The following is a 20,789-nucleotide window of genomic DNA, read 5'->3' on the forward strand; positions in this document are numbered from 1 at the left end:
CGTGTGCTTGTTTGTGTGTATGTGTGCGTGTGTTTCATGCATGCATTATTCCAACCCCCCTCCTGTTGTCTTGTTTCTGCAGGAAGACGATATCAGTCAGGGTTCTCAATCGAGAGGAATACAATAAGCAATGCAGCTTTTACATAGAGCTACAGACGCCCATTTGGAGAAGGAGAGGATGGACAGTATACAGAGGTTTCTTTCCCTCTCACAGTGTCTCCTTTGCTTTTTACTCTTCTCTTCCTCTGGGCAGAGTCTCACCTTCTCTCTTTCTCTCCTGGTGTCGTTGTGCTGTCTTACTAATTTAATGACAATTAGTTGCTTTCCTTAATTTTACAAGTACTTGCACAATAACATACATTACACATACGTTGAAGGAGCCTAATTCTGCTTGTTTTAATGTTAGTCAAGGATTATTGCTCCAAAACTGGCATAATTTAGACCCAGTTAACACAATTGTGAAGTGAACAGAGCTAAAATCAAATGTAAATAAAGGTAATGTATCAGCTAACCTATTTTTATGTGTCCAGTGAGGGAGCTCCTACTCATCTGTCAATCAGTCATTGCTCTAAAAGAAGAGATTACAAATTTGCTGGTTATGTGCGGCTTTTAAAGATTTTTTTCTTCTTTTTTTGAATTTTAGCATAGCCTTGCCAGAATCAGGACAACATTTTGGTACACTTTCTCCATACTCTTGTCTTTTAATTAGTTAAAGTAATAGTATCTTCTGGTGTTTGGGAGCAATTGCATCTACCATAAAAGGAACTCTTAATATTTAAATGTGCACATATTAATGTGCTCATGAACATTTCAGAGCAAGTATTCTATGCAGCTTGATTTCAGTATAGACAGAGTCTGAGTTGTTGTTTTTTCTGTTTTTGAAGGATATCTTATACTAACAAAGGATTCATTTTGTGGATTAAGCATACAACAAAAACAATAATATTTTGAAATATTATTACAATATGAAATAATTGTTTTGCATTTTAATATATTTTGAAATGTAATTTATTATAACAATTTTATTAATTTATGATAGCAAAACTGAATTTTCAACAGCCATTACTCCAGTCTTCAGTGTCATCTCTTATTATCAGTACAGTTTCATAATTTGTATGCTAAATGTTTTTGTGGAAACCGTGATTACAATAAGATTTTTTTATGATATGACCCTTCATTTATAGTCATAATCATCTCTTACAAAATCCTTGTGTAGTTTACCATATAAGGTTTGCTTCAGGTTCAGAAAGAAAACTTCAAAGTGAATTGTTTAATTTGGTTTCCTTGCAATAATCTCATAAATAGACACAAAGGAAACATCAAATGAGCAAGCTCAGAAGCTGGGCTGTAAATCATGAGGAGAGATTAGGGCAGCTAAAAAGACTCCGAGCTCAAGATTGTGAGCTGTCTTTAAAGCCAAATCTGTTTGAGTGTGTTTCATCTCACATTTAGATAAACATTTATTTTCCAGGAAACAATACAGCTCTTTTTCCCAGCACACATGTTTTGATGTGTATCAAATGCTTTTATCATATTTTTATCTTTTTTTCTTGATATTCATTTAGTTTTGGTTGATGCCATGTTTTAGCATGATTAATATCGCGATATTAAGATACAATAAAAAGAGATCCAGAGATTAAGACTTGGAAAATAAAAAGAGAGAAACATCAGGTAGAGTTCAAATCAAGCACAGCTGTTTTTGGTTATGAATTTTTTGATGATGTTTTTGCCAACAGCTTCATCAGTGATTAACAAAAAACCTGATTAAAACACTCAGATGAGTGGTGAAACGTCTTCAAAATAATTAATAATCAAGTCCAGTTGCCTTTGATTAGCTTCATTTGTAAGATGATTCAACAAGATGAACAAATGAAAAGAAACTAGAAAAATAAAGGACAGTAGAAGAATGGTTGGAGGAGAATGAAAGCAATGGATGGCTGGATGGACTGTGTGTGTGTGTGTGTGTGTGTGTGTGTGTGTGTGTGTGTGTGTGTGTGTGTGTGTGTGTGTGTGTGTGTGTGTGCGCGCGTGCGTTCGTTCGTGCGTGCATGTAAGATGTGCAGCGCCAAGCTGCCGATTGAAAATGTTAGCTCTGTTTTCAAGGACAAAACAAGGAATAGAGACCCTTAGCCTGTAAAATCAATATCAGTTAACACACGCATGCAAACCCGACTCACAATCTTCATGTTGTGTTTCAAATCTACGGACAAAAGAAAAAATATGCAGAATCTCATTCAATTACCAAAAACTATCAAAATGTAACCAATTTTTCTTTTATTGCCCATACTTTATTACACCTAAGATTTTAAGCAATAGGTTTATATATATACAGTACAGACCAAAAGTTTGGAAACATTACTATTTTTAATGTTTTTGAAAGAAGTTTCTTCTGCTCATCAAGCCTGCATTTATTTGATCAAAAATACAGAAAAAAAATGTAATATTGTGATATATTATTACAATTTAAAATAATTGTTTTTAAATTTATTATACTTTAAATTATAATTTATTTCTGTGATGCAAAGCTGAATTTTTAGGATCATTATCACATGATCCTTTAGAAATCATTCTAATATGATGATTCATTATCAAAGTTGGAAACAGTTCTGCTGCTTAATATTTTTTCAGAACATGTGATACTTTTTTAGGATACTTTGATGAATAAAAAGTAAAAAAAAGAAGCTATGTTTTTAAAATATAAATATTTTGTAATAACAATATACACTACTGGTCAGTAATTTGGGGTCAGTAATTGTTTTTTTTTTCTTTCTTCTTTTTAAATAAAATCAATACTTTTATTCAGCAAGGATGTGTTAAATTGATAAAAAGTGATAGTAAAGAAAATGTATTATTAGAATATATATTATTAGATTTTTTTTTTTTTTATGAATGCAGTTCTTTTTCAACTTTTATTCATCAAATATATTAGACAGCAGAACTGTTTCAACACTCATAATAAATCAGAATATTAGAATGATTTCTAAATGATCATGTGATAGACTGGACGTTACATGTGACACTGAAGGCTGGAGTAATGATGCTGAAAATTCAGCTTTGCATCACAGGAATAAATTATTTTTTTAAAGTATATTCAAATAGAAAACTTTTATTTTAAGTTGTAATAATATTTCACAATATTACTGTTTTTTCTGTATTTTTGATCAAATAAATGCAGGCTTGATGAGCAGAAGAAACTTCTTTCAAAAACATTAAAAATAGTAATGTTTCCAAACTTTTGGTCTGTACTGTATATATATATATATATATATATATATATATATATATATATATATATATATATATATATATATATATATAATCTCAACCTTATAAATAATTTTTTATAATTATTATTATAATTATTTTTTATTTTTTATTTTTATATATATATATATATATATATATATATATATATAATCTCAGCCTTTTGAAAAAAAGATAAAGTTAATGTTTGTATTTTGTTACCTCACAAATCAACAGGCAGAAAAGCTTGGAAAAGTGTTTAGGCTACAGGGACGAGTTGCTGTGCCATTAATCTGACAGTGAATCTTGTGCTGGAATGCCTCAGGGGTCATTTGTGGCTCGAGATTTATTTGTTTCATTAGATTTTTCATTCGTTTATAAAGCCGTTTCTGCATATGAGGCTCATGTTTGTGTTGATCTTGGGAATGTAGTCGTCATAACATTGTTTTATGACTATTGCTGTTGTTGGTGTTGCGGTTATGCCAGCTGAGCTCATGAACTGAGAGAGAAATATGAAAGAAATGAGACAGAAAGAGAAAATGACAGAGAGAATATATGTGATAGGACTTGAAAAATTAGGTTTCCACTGGACAAAGAATTTTCATTTTCTCCTTTCCCAGGTCTTCCCTTTTGTCTGTCCACATCAGTGTCTCCACTGTAACATAATTGTTTTCCTTTCCAAACATACCTCTGTGCCTTTAGGTCTGCATCTGCTGCTTGCCTTTGATGCTCTCATTTCATTGTGTGTGTGTGTGGATGTGGGTGATTGATTGGGATAAACCCAGTCACACGATCAGGGGTTGCTTATATCACACACTTATTAACCAGAATCCCATTGGGCCCATAGAAGCTTCATCGCATGTAACAAATGAAGGAAAAACCCTACCCCTGACATATTTCTCATATACCGGGTCACAGTGGTCTGTGTGTATTCTATAATAAAAATATGTTTCGTGAAATGGACCCAATTTTCTAAATTTATCTGTGATTTTGACCTTTTAAAGGATTTTTTCTCCACAGAGCCAAATTCTTGTGTTCACTGTAGCATTTTGACAGAAATGTATTTACACACAATCCAGTTTATCCACAGAAGCCTATTGATCCACTAACAATAATTTGAACATATAAGGTGGCTGGTTTGGCTTGTTCGTCCTCTCTGACTGGAGCTTCTGTTTTCAGAGGAGGAGAAAGAGCCGGTGCAGGAAGAGGAGGAGCCTCTGACAGGTGAAGAAGAACAACGCATTGCTGACATGGGGAAGCCAATGCTAGGAGATCACCCCAAACTGGAGGTTGTCATTGAGGAATCCTATGAATTCAAGGTGCACTATTTTAGCTACATGTTTACCATTTATTCATAATCACATTAAAGCAACTTCCACCCGAAAATTTAGATAACACAAAAATGAAAGTCAAGAGGGTCGGATGTAGTTTTGCACCCCATTGGCTTTGATTGTTTGGACAAAAACGGTTCTTCAAAATATTTTATGTTCTGCTGAGTGAATAACAATTTTTTTTACATTGCAATTACATGTATATAGTGCATAAATATTTAAAGGGCATAAATTTACCAGTTTAGCCAATTATAATATCAGTTATAAAATCTATAAAGTAAGATATTTACTGCACTATGCTTTAAACTTACTTTTTTATTATTATTTGTGGATAATTTTCATTGACTAAAGTTGTTCATGTTTACAATGCGAAACCATGACACTGGGTTGCTACATTTAGGATTGACTAACTTATCTTTTAGGTCACTTATGAATCAGACCACAAATCTGTAGATGCCCATTTTTTTCTGTAGAAAAAAGTTTTTCTTGTTGCTAATGGAAACAAGACACTATCGTTCTGTCAGGGAAGTTCAGAGATCTTAAACACTGACGTCTCATCGATCGCCTCCACATACTTCAGCACGATCCACATGTGCACTTTAGCCCACACGCACTCTGCGTGCTGAAACATACACACACTCCGATCCCACACACACTTCACAGCGGGGCAGACCAGAGAGCGTTCAGAAGCACTCAGTGAACTGTGGTCTGCCTCATCTGAAGTGTATGTGTTTGTTTATTCCGGTCAAGTTGCTCTGGACTATAATGAAGCGGTCATTCATTTTCGTTGTGCGCTCTCTCTCTTTCCCCTATAGAATACAGTTGATAAATTGATTAAAAAGACAAACTTGGCTCTTCTGGTTGGCACCAACAGCTGGAGGGACCAGTTCATCGAGGCCATCACAGTCAGCGCTGGTAAGTATTTCAGTTTGGTCTGATTTAGTGATTCATTAAAAAAAAGAACATCTCGTTCCAGATGATAATCACTCATAAGTGCCTGAAAGGCTTTTTCGTTATTATTGTTGTCATAAAATACATTTTTAGTTAAATAACTACTATTTAGCACTTTGTTTTCGACTGGGTTATCAGGGGTGTCCGATCCTGCTCCTGGGGGGCCACCTTCCTCTAGAGTTCAGCCTGCTCTTCTACACCTGCCTGGAAGTTTCTAGTAACCCTACAGAGTTTGATTAACTGGTTCAAGTGTGTTTAATTAGGTTTAAAGCTAAGCTCTGCTGGAAGGTGGCCTTCCAGGAGCAGGATAAGACATCCCTGGGTTATATAGATTGCATCAAATGTTGCAATTATTGTTTCAATTTGAAATTTCAAAAGCATGGAACTCCCTGCTGGAAAGCGCCCCCTGGTGGCTGCTGTTTTACAAAAGAAATTCAGTTTTACAGCCTCACCTCTCTCAGACACTTAGGGATGCGCAAAGGAGTCTTTATTCTCTGTGTAAAGGAGAGAACGAATGTAGATAGAGGGGGAGAAAGAGAAAAATGAGAGGGAATTTTTTTCAGTTTGTTTTCTCTGAAGTAATTAGCACTCGCAGCATGACCTCAGAGAGACGATGATCATAGAGGCTGCTGCTCCCGAAGTGTATATATGTGTGTGTGTGTGTGTGTGTGTGTGTGTGTGTTTGTGTGGATCAGCTGTTGGTGACTTAGTGATTCACACTTGAACACCTTTCAGTGTGCCAATTTGTGCTCTGGGGCAAAGCAAGGTTAAAAGCCTTTGTGTGTGTGTGTGTGTGTGTGTGTGTGTGTGTGTTGCTGCTGTCTGCTGTCAGAACTGACCTGTAATCACCAGTGCAAAACTGCTAGGCATAGACTTCTGTCAGACCAAGTCTTTTCATACAGCATCTACAGTAGTTATGTGGGTTGGTTTCAAAATAGCTTTTTTTCATGTAAAAAATCTTTAATATATGTAGAGGAATTTAAAGGGATATTCCACACATAAATGTAATTCTGTCATTTATGCACCATCTTGTCATTCCTTACCCATATTACTTATATCTGAAGTATCTGATTGAAGTATGAATTTTTCTTTTCAATGAATCAGTTGGATGATTCAGTAGTCTTTGCCTCCGCTACACCTCTAAAATCACATTCAGATTTACTTAGATTTGTTGTGTCAAACTATGTCGGGCCAAGTTGTCAGTAATGGTAAATGTCATTGGTTCTTGTATGTCTTTTAAAAAATCATTTTAACAAATCATTTGTTTGTCATTTTTTGGACCTTGGCAGCCCCTGGCCACCATTCGGCTTCATTGTGGAAAAAAGCAGCGTGAACATCCTGCATTAATCATTGCCAACACTGACAGATAACAAATGGAAAACTGGTTTATTTTTTTTTTAATCTAATGCCACTGAGTACAGAACAGAGATTTCTCCCTGACTTTTTATCAGGACATGCAGACACACATATACGCAAATGCACACAGAAAGGGACAAAGAAGTGGAAAAGGTCTGCAGCTAATGGCACTAAATTGAAGAGTTTAAAATATAAAAGCTTTGCTAAATGTCAGACTCTGCAGCACAGCGAGATGATTTATATCGAAAGATAAGGAGAAGGTAAACACAACATGAGCACGAGCGTGTGGGCGTTTACTTATCTATCGATGGACATTAAATTGGCCCCAGAAGTTAGCTACATGTGGCACAAACCAAATGATCTTCGAGGGCTAAGATAATTGTTGTTATTATATAAAAATCCTTTTCAGTAATTGTAATAAAGGTGAAATAAAATGCAATCTAAATATCAGAAAAAAAACTGAAAACACACTTATATATGACAAAAAAAAGCCCATAGCAAAATTACAAATTATTAAAATTTAAACTAAAATTAAAATTGAATCAGAAAATGTTAAAATTAAAGCTACAATTCAGAATATTAATATAGTATAATTATATAGAAATAATACTAATATCATTATTTAAAAATGTGTATTTAAAAACAATGTAAGTCTATGGTATGTTTTTTTATTTAGGGGAAAAGCATTGCCAAATATATTTGACTAAACCTCTCTTTGATGACAGTTGTGAAATTCTGTGAAGGTCAGTCTGTAGAAACTATGTTTAGATTTATATAAAACAGTATACAGTAAACTTACACAACTTTGCAAGTCAATTGATCTTATTTAAAGGTTTTTATTTATTTATTTATTTATTACATTGTCAATGATATTACGGTGACTGTGGTCTGAAAGCAAACTGATGGTCTTTTTTATGAGGCGTTTACTCCCTTCAGACACACTGATGGACAGCACATAAAGCATCACTTTGACCTTCCCTGTTCTTTAGCACAGATGTGTGCATATTTACACACATGCTGCAGTGACAGCAGACATCATCTTGACCTTCACATACTCTTGGGCTGTGATGAAACACACATGTACACTCGTGTAGATCAGCTGACATTTCTGTTTGAATCTTTAAAAGCAATTTTTTGTGTGTATTTTTAATGATCAGTGTGTGAATGTTCTGTCTAAGTGTATGTGTGTGTGTGTGTGTGTGTGTGTGTGTGTGTTCCAGCCTAAGCATCTACATTATTAATAATCCTTTTAATCACAGTGTGCAGTCAGGTTTTTGTCTGTGAACAGAATTAATAGAATATGTTTGCTCTCAGCTGCTGCTGTGAATATGTGAGATTTCTGAACATCCTGTAGCATCTAATCACACTTTAAAGGAACAGCCTCACCTGTCAGAGAGCACTGTGTGGGCGCCTGGAAGCTGCTCTCTTTATGCTCTCAAGGAAACGCAGCACCATCAGAATATCAAACAGATTACAACCTTCCTGAACACACACACATGCTCGCTGTGTGCTCTACATACAATAAAGGCTGTGTGTGTAGGTACAAAATATATATTTTTTATATTTTCTGCAGAAAAGTGTTGCCTTGTCTGTGCAAAACTCACTGCTACAATTATGTTTTTTTGTAAGGAGTTGCCAGGTTGCTGCTGTGTGGTTGCTAAGGACTTCTGAGTGATTTTAAGTGCATTCCTATAAAGCTTACAGGATGTTGAGGTTCTGGGTGGTTAATGGGGTTTGCTGAGGTTTTCTGACTAGTTCTGAGTGATTTTTAGAGACATTCCTATGCAGTTGCAATAGTGTTTTGGTGGGTTGCTGTGGTATTCTGGGTGGTTGCTAGATTGTTATGGATGGTTGCCAGGCAGTTTCTTATTAGCCCAAGAGAAAACTGGCCACTCTGGTCCCTAGAAATGGGTCGGGTCCCTGCTTCAATGTATATCTAAAAGTTTTTGCTTGTTTTATTGCCTGCCATGTGAACATTGTAGGTCAGTTTGCTTAGAAAAGTTGCAAAATTGAGATAAATAACACTTTTTTTGGAAGTCAACTTTAGTTATTCTGCTGAATAAGCAACTTTGCAACTACATGTCAACTATTAGAATATTAGTAGACAGTCTGATTACTATACAGATATTCTACTAACGTTAAGTAACTCATGTCAACTTATTGTACTAACCAAACAGGCGATTTTTATGATTTTCACTCAACTTTGATGGCCTCCAGTATATTTTGCATATACAACAAAATAAAGGGCAGAGCCTCTACTTAAAAAATTCTAGCTTAAAGCATTCTTTTTTTTATCAACACTTGAATATAGGTAAGTTTCATAAAAATGCCTGATTTTGAGCAAAACGTTAAGAAAATCGAATTTTTATCAAAAACTACATCAGGATAATATTCAGTACAATAATCAAAGCACGAATCCAGTAAATTGCTTCCATCAATACCTCCAAAGCTTGCACAGACATAAATCACTTCCTGGATCAACATTTTACTCTGTACTCGGTGACGTTATGCAGTTTTCATTTAAATGCTGTCTGTTGCTGATGATCACATTATTTTTTATATGCATCTGTTTACATAAGAGATCACAGAATTTTTGTACTCATTCATAATAGCGCCCCCCAGTGTATAACAGTGAAAACATGAAAAGCGGTAAAAACTTGTTAATGGAGTGGAAAGAGTTAATATTCTGCTAATAGTCTAATGAAAGTTAGTTGACATGTAGTTGCAAAGTTAATTATAGTTAGTAGAATATCCAAAGTGGATCATCAAAATAAAATTTAACCTTGAGATATCGTTAATTTCCATATAGCATTAATGGTACAGTACAAGTCAGTACTTGAAGGTTTATTAACCTTCTATAAGGTCATATTGAATTATTTCTCATTATTTTCTTGCAGGTGAGGACGATGATGATGAAGAATGTGGAGAGGAGAAGCTTCCCTCCTGCTTTGATTACGTCATGCATTTCCTCACTGTCTTCTGGAAAGTTCTCTTTGCCTTTGTCCCGCCCACCGACTACTGGAATGGATGGGCATGTTTCGTGGTGTCGATCATTATGATTGGCGTCCTGACGGCTTTCATCGGAGACCTGGCATCACACTTCGGATGCACCGTCGGACTCAAAGACTCAGTCACAGCAGTGGTGTTTGTGGCGCTGGGAACTTCAGTCCCAGGTGAGAGAGAGAGAGAGAGGGCAGTGGGTTACATAAAAACATATGTGTCTCTGATTTTTGTGTTTCAGACACCCATGTTTGTATTTACATACAGTAATTTATCATAAAATGAGGATGTGCAAACACTAGTGTGTGTGTGTGTGTGTGTGTGTGTGTGTGTGTGTGTGTGTGTGTGTGTGTGTGTGCTGGGCTATGATTATGATATATCATATAATTATGCATAGTAATGCCGCTTGCTACATTGCACCTCCATATATTACTTGAATTAGTCCTGATAACTGTTATTTAAAACAGGAGACACACACACATACTGCTTTGTTCATGTACAGAACACACACAAACACACACACAGCCGTTAAAGAGACTGGGTCTGCTGGAAGAGCAGTGCATGTTCACCATGTTTAGTATTCCAGACACACTGGACTGCTCATAGAGAAAACGCTGAGAGGGCAGAAAGCAAAAGCATTCCCATCTCCCTCTCTAATGCTGTCCCTTTCCCGCTTTACCTCACTCACACCATATATTTTATTTTCATCCTCCATTTCTCGCTCTGTTTTGATCTTCTCATCTCACTGTAGAAAATCATTTTCTTGAATTTTTGTCTTGCTTTTATATATATATATATATATATATATATATATATATATATATATATATATATATATATATATATATATAATATATATAATTTTTTTTTTTTTTTACATTCTCAAAAGGACAGTTTACCTCCGAAAAATTATATTATTGTCATTATTAATTCACTCTCAAGTCAGTCCAAACCTGTGTGACTTTCTTTACTCTGTGGAACAAAAGAATATTCTTCGAATAGCGTTGTTTGCCCATATACAATAAAAGTCAGTGAGTCCAAAACAACAATGTACCCCCCTAACATTTATTATATGGAAACAAATAATATCTTTGTGTTTAACAAAATAAAAATTCATGAATATATGAAACAATATGAGGTTGAGTATATTGTGACAGAACAACATTTTTGGGGCGAACTATCTTTTTAACAAAAGGATACATTTCCTTCAGAATATCTTTTTTTCTAAATTAATTAAATATTGATTGAGTAGCACAGTTTGTGTAAAAGGTAATTTTGAAGAACTTCTGCAAACAGTGTCCCATTTTCATATTTATTTAAATAACTTTTAGCATTTCATAATTCTATTTTATAATAAATGTCTATATTGTCCTGTTCTGGCAACAAATCCATTTCTCTGCATTTATGCAAAACTATTTGTGGAAGTTAGATGTGTCGCAGTATACCAGTATTGATAATAACTGTGATATTTAAGAAATAAAATATTAATATCATGTTAATAGGGTTTCCACAATTTACCTGTATTGGCAATAAGCATGGCATTTAAAAATGTAAATAGGCCTGCCATCAAACAGGATGTCATGTTAATACTGTAATAATAATGTTGGATTAATTTTTCAAAGGTAATTGTGTAGTGAAAATATAATGTCCTGACAGCCTTATTGGAAGTATTACTGTTTAGAGAAGTGCTGTAGTGTTTTTTTGTTTTAGAACAAAATTACATCCAAGCGGCTTTTATCTCAGTGGGCCTTCAGGCACTAAAAATAATTTACAATTTACATTATCTGCTAAAATCACTTTGCTAACTTTTTACCCATTTACATCTGTGTGTGTGTCTGGTTCAAGTGGCAAAAACAATGGGGCACTTACACATTTAACCGGTCAAAAATCGAAGTCAACTCTTTTTTGACTCTTTATATATATATATATATATATATATATATATATATATATATATATATATATATATATATATATATATATATATATATATATATATATATATATATATATTCAAGTATTATATTCAATATTCAAAATGGCATAATAGGGGCATATAATAGGGGAGTTAATAATTAGCTCACTTCATTTAAAATGGAAATGGCTTTGATGACTGACATGCATCTTTTAAAAGATGTCCCACTTTTGTGTGGTGATATAAAAGGTTAACTATAATAATTTTTCTCTGTCTGGTCTAATGTTATTTAGTATTTATACATTAGGCTGTTTGGCTGAGCCACAGAGACGTTTGTAGTTGATAAAATACTTAAAATGTGTGGGTTTTTTTTTTTTAAATACAAATTTGTGTCCATGTGCAAACATAAGCAGTTTGAGGTTTATAACAGTTTCAAAGTCTGTAACAGTCTGGAACACTGATCGGTTTAACTCTGTAATGATTAACTGCTCCCGAGCGTCTTTCTGGGATGAAGCTTTTCATCACCATGACACCCACATTAGCAGCAGTTGTCGTCCGCATGCTGCCAGGCTCTTTGGCAGGACTTTACACCAGACTGGGTGTTAGTTGAGCCTTAACTGAGAATTTCCATAGTAATGCCATGGAAACGGCTCCATCCATGCTGTTGTTTACTGCAACATAACAGGACAGTAATGAACAACGAGAAGGAAAATGTTATTTTACAGTAAACCCAGCTTTGACTTCATAATGCTGAGTCTTTGAGATGTTGTTGAGTCCATTTTGGTCTCTTAAGCCTTTAAATGGCTGATGTTGCTCTCAGATACTGTCTGATTTGCCAGGAAAGTTTCTAACCTTCACTCTTAGATAGATGTTGAGTGCTGCTGTCATGTCGCGCTGGAATTACCATAATTACAAGATAACAACTTTGAGCTGCTCACATCCTTGGACTCAAAAATTATACATTTATGTGGGACCATAATTGTTAATTTCAGAAAAATGCCTCATGGTGATGTTAAAACAACTCCTTAAGGTCTTGAAGTAAAAGCACACTACATTACATTATGTATAATAAAATGGCATTTTAATCATATTTTAAAATTAGTTTCTTCTGCTCACTAAAGCTGTATTATTTGATCAAAAATACAATTTAAATGAAAATTATGCAACATTATTGTTACTTTTTAAAATAACCCCTTTTCGTTTTAATTAATAATTAATATATTCTGTGTCACATGATCCTTCAGACATCATTCTAATATGCTGATTTGATGCTGAAGAAGAATTTCTTATTATTATCAGTTTTGAACATTTGCTGCTTAATATTTCGGGGGAAACCAAAATGTTTTTAAATAAAGTATGATAGTATATATTATTTTCTTTTGTTTTTGTTTTTTTGGTTTGATGGAATGTTGAGTGATAAATTATTTTTGGAGATTTTTTTCACTCGAGAGACACTGCAGGAACACAAACATGTAAATATGAATGTGTGAATATTTAAGTGTATATCCACAGGGTAGCGAAACCTTTAAATCAGGATAATGGCTCTGTGTGACCACAGGCAGCAAAGAGTAATGTCAACTTATCCAGAGCAGTTCAGCAGGGTTATGTGTTATGTACTATATTAGTACAACGAAAGAGAGAGAGGAAGATTAAAAAGACAGAGAGGTATAAAGAGTTAGAAAGGGAGTGTACAGTCGTGGCCAAAAGTTTTGAGAATTACATAAATATTAGTTTTCAAAACCTTTGCTGCTAAACTGCTTTTAGATCTTTGTTTCAGTTGTTTCTGTGATGTACTGAAATATAATTACAAGCACTTCGTACGTTTCAAAGGCTTTTATCGACAATTACATGACATTTATGCAAAGAGTCAGTATTTGCAGTGTTGGCCCTTCTTTTTCAGGACCCCTGCAAATTGCCTGGGCATGCTCTCAATCAACTTCTGGGCCAAATCCTGACTGATAGCAACCTATTCTTTCATAATCACTTCTTGGAGTTTGTCAGAATTAGTGGGTTTTTGTTTGTCCACCCGCCTCCTGAGGATTGACCACAAGTTCTCATTGGGATTAAGATCTGGGGAGTTTCCAGGCCATGGACCCAAAATTTCAACATTCTGGTCCCCGAGCCACTTAGTTATCACTTTTGCCTTATGGCACGGTGCTCCATCGTGCTGGAAAATGCATTGTTCTTCACCAAACTGTTGTTGGATTGTTGGAAGAAGTTGCTGTTGGAGGGTGTTTTGGTACCATTCTTTATTCATGGCTGTGTTTTTGGGCAGAATTGTGAGTGAGCCCACTCCCTTGGATGAGAAGCAACCCCACACATGAATGGTGTCAGGATGCTTTACTGTTGGCATGACACAGGACTGATGGTAGCGCTCACCTTTTCTTCTCCGGACAAGCCTTTTTCCAGATGCCCCAAACAATCGGAAAGGGGCTTCATCTGAGAATATGACTTTGCCCCAGTCCTCAGCAGTCCATTCACTATACTTTCTGCAGAGGATCGATCTGTCCCTGATGTTTTTTTTGGAGAGAAGTGGCATCTTTGCTGCCCTTCTTGACACCAGGCCATCTTCCAAAAGTCTTCGCCTCACTGTGCGTGCAGATGCGCTCACACCTGCCTGCTGCCATTCCTGAGCAAGCTCTGCACTGGTGGCACTCCGATCCCGCAGCTGAATCCTCTTTAGGAGACGATCCTGGCACTTGCTGGACTTTCTTGGACACCCTGAAGCCTTCTTTACAAGAATTGAACCTCTTTCCTTGAAGTTCTTGATGATCCTATAAATTGTTGATTTAGGTGCAATCTTAGTAGCCACAATATCCTTGCCTGTGAAGCCATTTTTATGCAACGCAATGATGGCTGCACGCGTTTCTTTGCAGGTCACCATGGTTAACAATGGAAGAACAATGATTTCAAGCATCTCCCTCCTTTTAACATGTCATGTCTGCCATTCTGACCCAATCAGCCTGACATAATGATCTCCAGCCTTGTGCTCATCAACATTCTCACCTGAGTTAACAAGACGATTACTGAAATGATCTCAGCAGGTCCTTTTATGACAGCAATGAAATGCAGTGGAAAGGTTTTTTGGGGATTAAGTTCATTTTCATGGCAAAGAAGGACTATGCAATTCATCTTATCACTCTTCATAACATTCTGGAGTATATGCAAATTGCTATTGTAAAAACTTAAGCAGTAACTTTTCCAATTTCCAATATTTATGTAATTCTCAAAACTTTTGGCCACGACTGTATGTGCATCTAGGATTATTTCGAGGTCTTTCCAGACAGAAGGCACAATCAGCATCCTCATGGTTTCTCAGCCTCTGCAGTAGATCACCCTGTAAGCATGCAGCCGTCTCTGAGAAACCACACTCTTTAAACAGCAGACAGCCCTTTGATTTCATCTCAAATCAGAGGTTAACCAGGCTGTTATTACAAAATTACATCCTCACCAAAAAAGGAGAAGCAAGCGAGAGAGAGGAGCTGAGTACTGTGTGCATATGTGTGCTCCGCGCACAAAAAAAAAAAAAAAGAATATGAATTTTCTTTTATTTTTTCTACTATTATTTTTGTTTTATTTTATGGAGAGAAAAAAAATGACTGTTTTAATTATTTGTTCATTTTAGTTACTTGATTTCATATTTCTTTTCAGAAAATATATCTTGATTTTTTTATTTTTTCATTCTTGTTTTAAGCATAAACCTCACAAAATGTTGTTACATTTATGCATTTTTGTTACGTTAATGCTTTTTGTAATACATTTTAAAAACTTTATTTATTATATTACTTTATTTAAGTATAATGTGTGAGTTACATTATTAAACTGTCACAATATTTATGAAATATTGATAGAATATTTCAGAAATATTGCTTGATAAACTTGCTCAGATACACTTAGTCACTCATCTATGTATTCTAGTTACATTAATGCTCTTTATGATTTATGGTTTACTTAGTTGTCCTTTTGGGGCAAAAATTGTCCTCAGAAATGTTCAAAATCTTTCCAAATCAAGTAAAATAAAGAAATGCATGCATATTTTTTATTCATTTTAAGAGATTTCATTTGTTTGTATGTTTATTTATTTTCCCTTATTTTTAAAGTTCCTACTTTTATTAATCTACCAGAATTTCTCATGATAACTATTGAAAGAAGTGTTTTACTTTACTAACACCTCTCTTTCTCCTAACTCTATCTCGTTTCTTCCTCTCAGACACCTTTGCCAGTAAAGTGGCAGCGATACAGGATCAGTACGCCGACGCGTCCATTGGAAACGTAACAGGCAGCAACGCCGTGAACGTCTTCTTGGGCATCGGAGTGGCCTGGTCCATCGCCGCCATCTACCACAACTCAAAGGGCCACGATTTCAAGGTGGACCCGGGTAGCCTGGCCTTCTCTGTCACCCTCTTCACCATTTTCGCCCTTATCTGCGTGGCAGTGCTCATGTACCGTCGCCGGCCCGACATCAATGGCGAGCTGGGGGGTCCGCGGACTGCTAAAGTGCTGACCACCATGCTTTTCGTCAGCCTCTGGCTCCTTTACATCCTGTTCTCCTCTCTGGAGGCTTACTGCCACATCAAGGGCTTCTAAACACACATACAAGCGCTCACACATGCATACACACGCAGAACTACACACCTTCACACAGTGACACACACATCATACATTCTGTGGAAAATACGCAAATACTAAAGGGAAAAGACTAAAGACTGCAGAGGATGGCAACAGCGGAGGACTCGGTTTCGGGTTCATGTGGATAATCGTTTTCCGCAGACCATCGGCCTGTTCTTCTGTTCTCTCAACACGCCACTCCTTCATCCTCATCTTCCTCTGTTGTGTGACTGCATCTGATTGGACGGGGTGTGACCACAGTGTTCAAACATCAAATCTAGACTATGAAAAGCTACTGTTGCTACCTTTAACTACTGTAGTTGTGCTTTTTTTAACCTAAACCAGTATAAATGCCAAGTGGGACTGTGGAATCTGTAAGCTCCCTTCATAGTGCCATGGAACTCTGGATAATGTGGCTATGTGTTATAGGTTTGTTATCTTAATGTTGACCAAGCGGTACTGTAATTTTGCTTGGGTGATTTTTCAGACACATTACTTTATGTGTCTTCAAATAATGTAATCGGAGCGGTCCTAACTGAAAGGGGGCAACTTTTGCCATTCGTGCACAGCTCAGACATCCTCCTAAACCGCTTTTGCTGTTCTTGAGCAGCTTGTAGTTCCTGTGAAGGCCAGTTTTTATCCTGCTCTTGCGCTGGTGCAGTTCATTTCAGTTCAGAAAGAGAATAACAATAAGGAGAGTGCAGAACGCCAGCTCTAATCTCTCCCGGCGCTGAGGCTTTAGAGACCAGAGGTGCACTAGTGCAAGACTTTGATTTAAAAGCCTTGATCTGATGCTCTCAAAGATCGTAAAGTGCTATTGAAGAACTCGGGTTAAGGAACATCCTGAATTTTTTAATATAAATATACCACAGTTTGTTACTGATTCGATTATTAATTTATGCAATCGATGGACCGTGTGTGAGGTCAGTCTAGTGAAGATAATCCAGCATGTGACATGCTTTTGCCAACATCACATTGAGAGTTTACAATTATGACTGTTACTTTCTGTCCAAACCCACATTCGTACATTTACACACACATAATTTCAACATTTTGTTCTCAGACACAATTTACAGTCTTACACATGCAAGCATGTATAATTGGTAGACTTTTGCTTGATAAACTTGCTCATACAGATATAGTCAGTCACTCATCTATGTGGCGTTTACGAGGGCACGCTTTCCCTCCAACCCTGCTGAGATTGCTTCTTTGTACTGTGTAGATTCGCTGCTTATGGAGCTGTAAGGTAAAGCTCATAGAGTAGTCACGGTTTTAGACGTAGGTCGATTTTAAAAGCAGAAATTGTAGAATCTGAATTTGACTCTTAACACCTTTAGGATAGCATGGTTTAACACAAACAAACTGGGAAAAAAAACATTCTGGAAATGCAATTGCAGGATTTTTCACTCTCCAAAGTTTGATTTCCAGTCTTAATGGGGAATTAAAAATATACTGAGCACAGTAGTTCGGATGTAGTTATTTTGGATCTATTGTGTAGTTTGCGCCAAATTTCTAAAGGGAAAATCTCTTCTAATGGAGAACTGCAGTGTGCCACACAGCCCCTGAACTCGGTTTTCTATTTCAAATCGTACATTTTTTTACCCACACCAAAAATGTCCATGCAAGGATAAAGAGGCCATGGTGACATTTCTTATAGGTGTTTGTACTGAAGGGATCCAACCATCCAACCTACAGCTCTTTTACTGCATCTGAAGACCTTTTCTTGTAATGAAAGTGTGCTTTTAAAGGGGTTCTGTGTTGGGGTTTGTAGTTTCAGTTGCTTGATTTTGAAAGAAAAGAAACATTTAGCTTGAATAGCAGTTTATTCTTTCTTTTTTGTTGTGTTGGTTTTATTTTGGCTTTACATTTTTAATGAAAGGAAAGAATATTGTACCAGCTCCAGGGCATTTCTGTAGGAAAACTTTGATTACCTTTAATCGCTGATGAAGATGATCCGCTGTTGATTGCTAATTCTAAGATACACAAGAAAGACACTACAAACAAAGAAGGACAAAACCAACAACAATAAAAAATGACTTTTTCCTGAAGCTTATTATATATTTAACCAATAAACAAGCAGATGGAGGTGAAGTGAAGTTGGTGAAACCACGTGAATTACAGCCATACTAAGTTTTGCTGAGAAGACTTTCACGGCTTGCTAGCCGTCAAACCAACCGACCGCAGGTGCGCCTCTCCGTATGGGGCGTTCAAACTGTACATGGTCTCTATGGTTTATACTGTATATGTATTTGCTTTGGCAGAGCAGGGAACAGCAATTGTGCATCTGTGCTCTGTGGTCTATAAATCAGGGCGTGGCTGCATTGGAACCGCCCCCCTGTGGAACCCAGCCCCTCCCCTTACCCCGACCCCTTGTTTGCCTTGTCCATATTCGGAACGTTAATGTGCTTCGTGTTGACAATGCATGGATGCTAACCTGTCTGTATATAGTACGCAGAATCACCTTCATTAATGTAGTCGCCAGAGGTTTGAAAGCTGTAGAGATTTTCAGACTTTTGTTTCGTGTGCTTGTTCTTTTGAGTTCCCTGTCCGTAAGTTTCATTTGAATGTGTTTTTCTTTACTTGCACATGTATATTAAAAAGGCAGTATCTGTCGTTTGGTGCAGGAGCACATGTCCGAACGAAGGAAGCAGTATATCAAGGCCCTTTGCTTGGCTGTTGCAATAGTTGTATTATTTAACAGTATGAAATATTTTATCACTGAAGCATTTAGGTGTGTATGTATATACTGTACAGTAGAATGGAGACAGAGTCACCACTCTGCCATTATCACAGAGAGAGTGCAACATATTTATTTGAGACTTCTGAATGACAAATATTGCCTTTTGGATTGATTGTTGCATTGAGCTTGTTTTGTCCTAGTAACTTCTCTGAGCAGTGTGCGCGCGATGTGTGTTTTTGTGTTTGTTTGGTCGATCTGGGGCAGCCTGTGATATTTGTAAGAATTAAAGGAACATATAATCCGTTATTTATCTGCTCTGAGTCTGTAAACCATCTGGAAAATGTCTATAAAACATTAGGAGAATGTGTGTGAAGCGTCAGGGTTGTGTATGTCTTACATTCCTAAACCTCCTCTCTCTTCCTCACTGCTCAGATGGACTCTAGTCTTTCAGGGGTTTAATACTAATATTTGATAATATAATTTCCTCCTCCCCCTCGCTCTATCACTCTCTCTCTCTCTCATCCAAGGCCTCACTAGCATCTTGCATTAATGTGTCCAGTGAAATTCTGTAGGCTGGATGTTGTAAACAATCGTGGTGTTTATGTGTAAAGATGTTCCTGCTATTCCTGAACAGTGCGTGTATGTGTGTAAATGACTACATTTCACTTATTTTTAGTGTATAAATTTAGAGTATAAAGGTGTGCATAATCACTTATACTGCAGAGAATATTGATCTTAACTAGTCATTTTGTCTTGTTTTCTTGTAAGAAATACCTAAGAATCTATAAATCAAGATAGATTTATGTAAGATATTTAGACTTGTTTTAAAAGAATACATCTCGAATACATCTCATCTTGTTGTTGTTTCAAGCATAAATCTAACAATTTAATGTGAAAGGTGAAAATTAAATATTAAAAAAGAGAATATTTATACAGGAAAACAAGACAAAACACTCTCATGCCAAAGCAGGATTGAATGTATTTTATGTAACGTAATAACTGGTCTAAATGAAGGCTGTAAGTTTTATTATCTTATCTGTCTTGTACAGATCGAGCAAATCATTGTGTGTGTTTGATCGCTGTAAGCTAACGCTGATAGTCATGTTAATGCAAGTGTGTGTGGCCTTGTGGCATAGTGTGTCTTACTCGGTCCTCTTGTCATGGGTCCTCTTGTCAAAGCTGACTCTATTTTTCTCCCCTCTCTCTCTTATCTCTTCTTTCTCTCTTGCACTTTTTGCTTTATGTCACGCTTTTTTGTTTTGATCGTTAGGTTGTTTTAATTTCAATCTGAATAATTAAATATAAGATTGTTTTTGTTTTGATTTATTTTTGTGTTGCACTCAATCTAATAAGATGGACGTCCACTAACTGTGATTGCTCCCCTAGTACACCTCTACACAGGAAATAAAGTTTGGGATATCCTGTTTAGAGCCAAGTGGCTGCATTGTCTCTTTTTATGATTGTGGTTCTGAATAAGTGCGCGCACACACACACACACATTACTGATGTCCAGCAGACAGAAGGTGTCATCTTTAATGGTGTTGTGCAAACTGGCAAGATGCATCATTTAAGGTAGTTACTAACAAATATAACTACATGATTTAAAAGTGCTCTCAGTTTTTGAATTTTTTTGATGATCATGACCTTATATGTAGCCATATTTACCTCTGCAAAATTTAGCAGGCGAAATTTAATAATTTCAATA

General features: G+C 36.1%; 1 protein-coding gene across 3 annotated transcripts in view; it reads left to right on the forward strand.

Moving 5' to 3' along the window:
• The window catches only part of LOC132111485 (sodium/calcium exchanger 1-like), an 81,550-nt gene extending 63,749 nt beyond the window's left edge, over positions 1–17,801 (forward strand). For 2 of the 3 annotated variants that reach the window (XM_059518829.1, XM_059518828.1), the window contains exons 3-7: positions 83–195; positions 4,423–4,562; positions 5,390–5,489; positions 9,779–10,054; positions 16,007–17,801. In XM_059518829.1, the coding sequence (XP_059374812.1) occupies positions 83–195; positions 4,423–4,562; positions 5,390–5,489; positions 9,779–10,054; positions 16,007–16,383 (1,006 nt within the window). In that variant the 3' untranslated portion in view covers positions 16,384–17,801. The remainder of the gene's footprint in view (positions 1–82; positions 196–4,422; positions 4,563–5,389; positions 5,490–9,778; positions 10,055–16,006) is intronic. The other variant, XM_059518830.1, reaches the window with a different exon arrangement.
• The last annotated feature ends 2,988 nt before the right edge of the window (positions 17,802–20,789 follow it).

This window comes from Carassius carassius, chromosome 31 (genome assembly GCF_963082965.1).
Source record: "Carassius carassius chromosome 31, fCarCar2.1, whole genome shotgun sequence".
Classification (NCBI taxonomy): domain Eukaryota; kingdom Metazoa; phylum Chordata; class Actinopteri; order Cypriniformes; family Cyprinidae; genus Carassius; species Carassius carassius.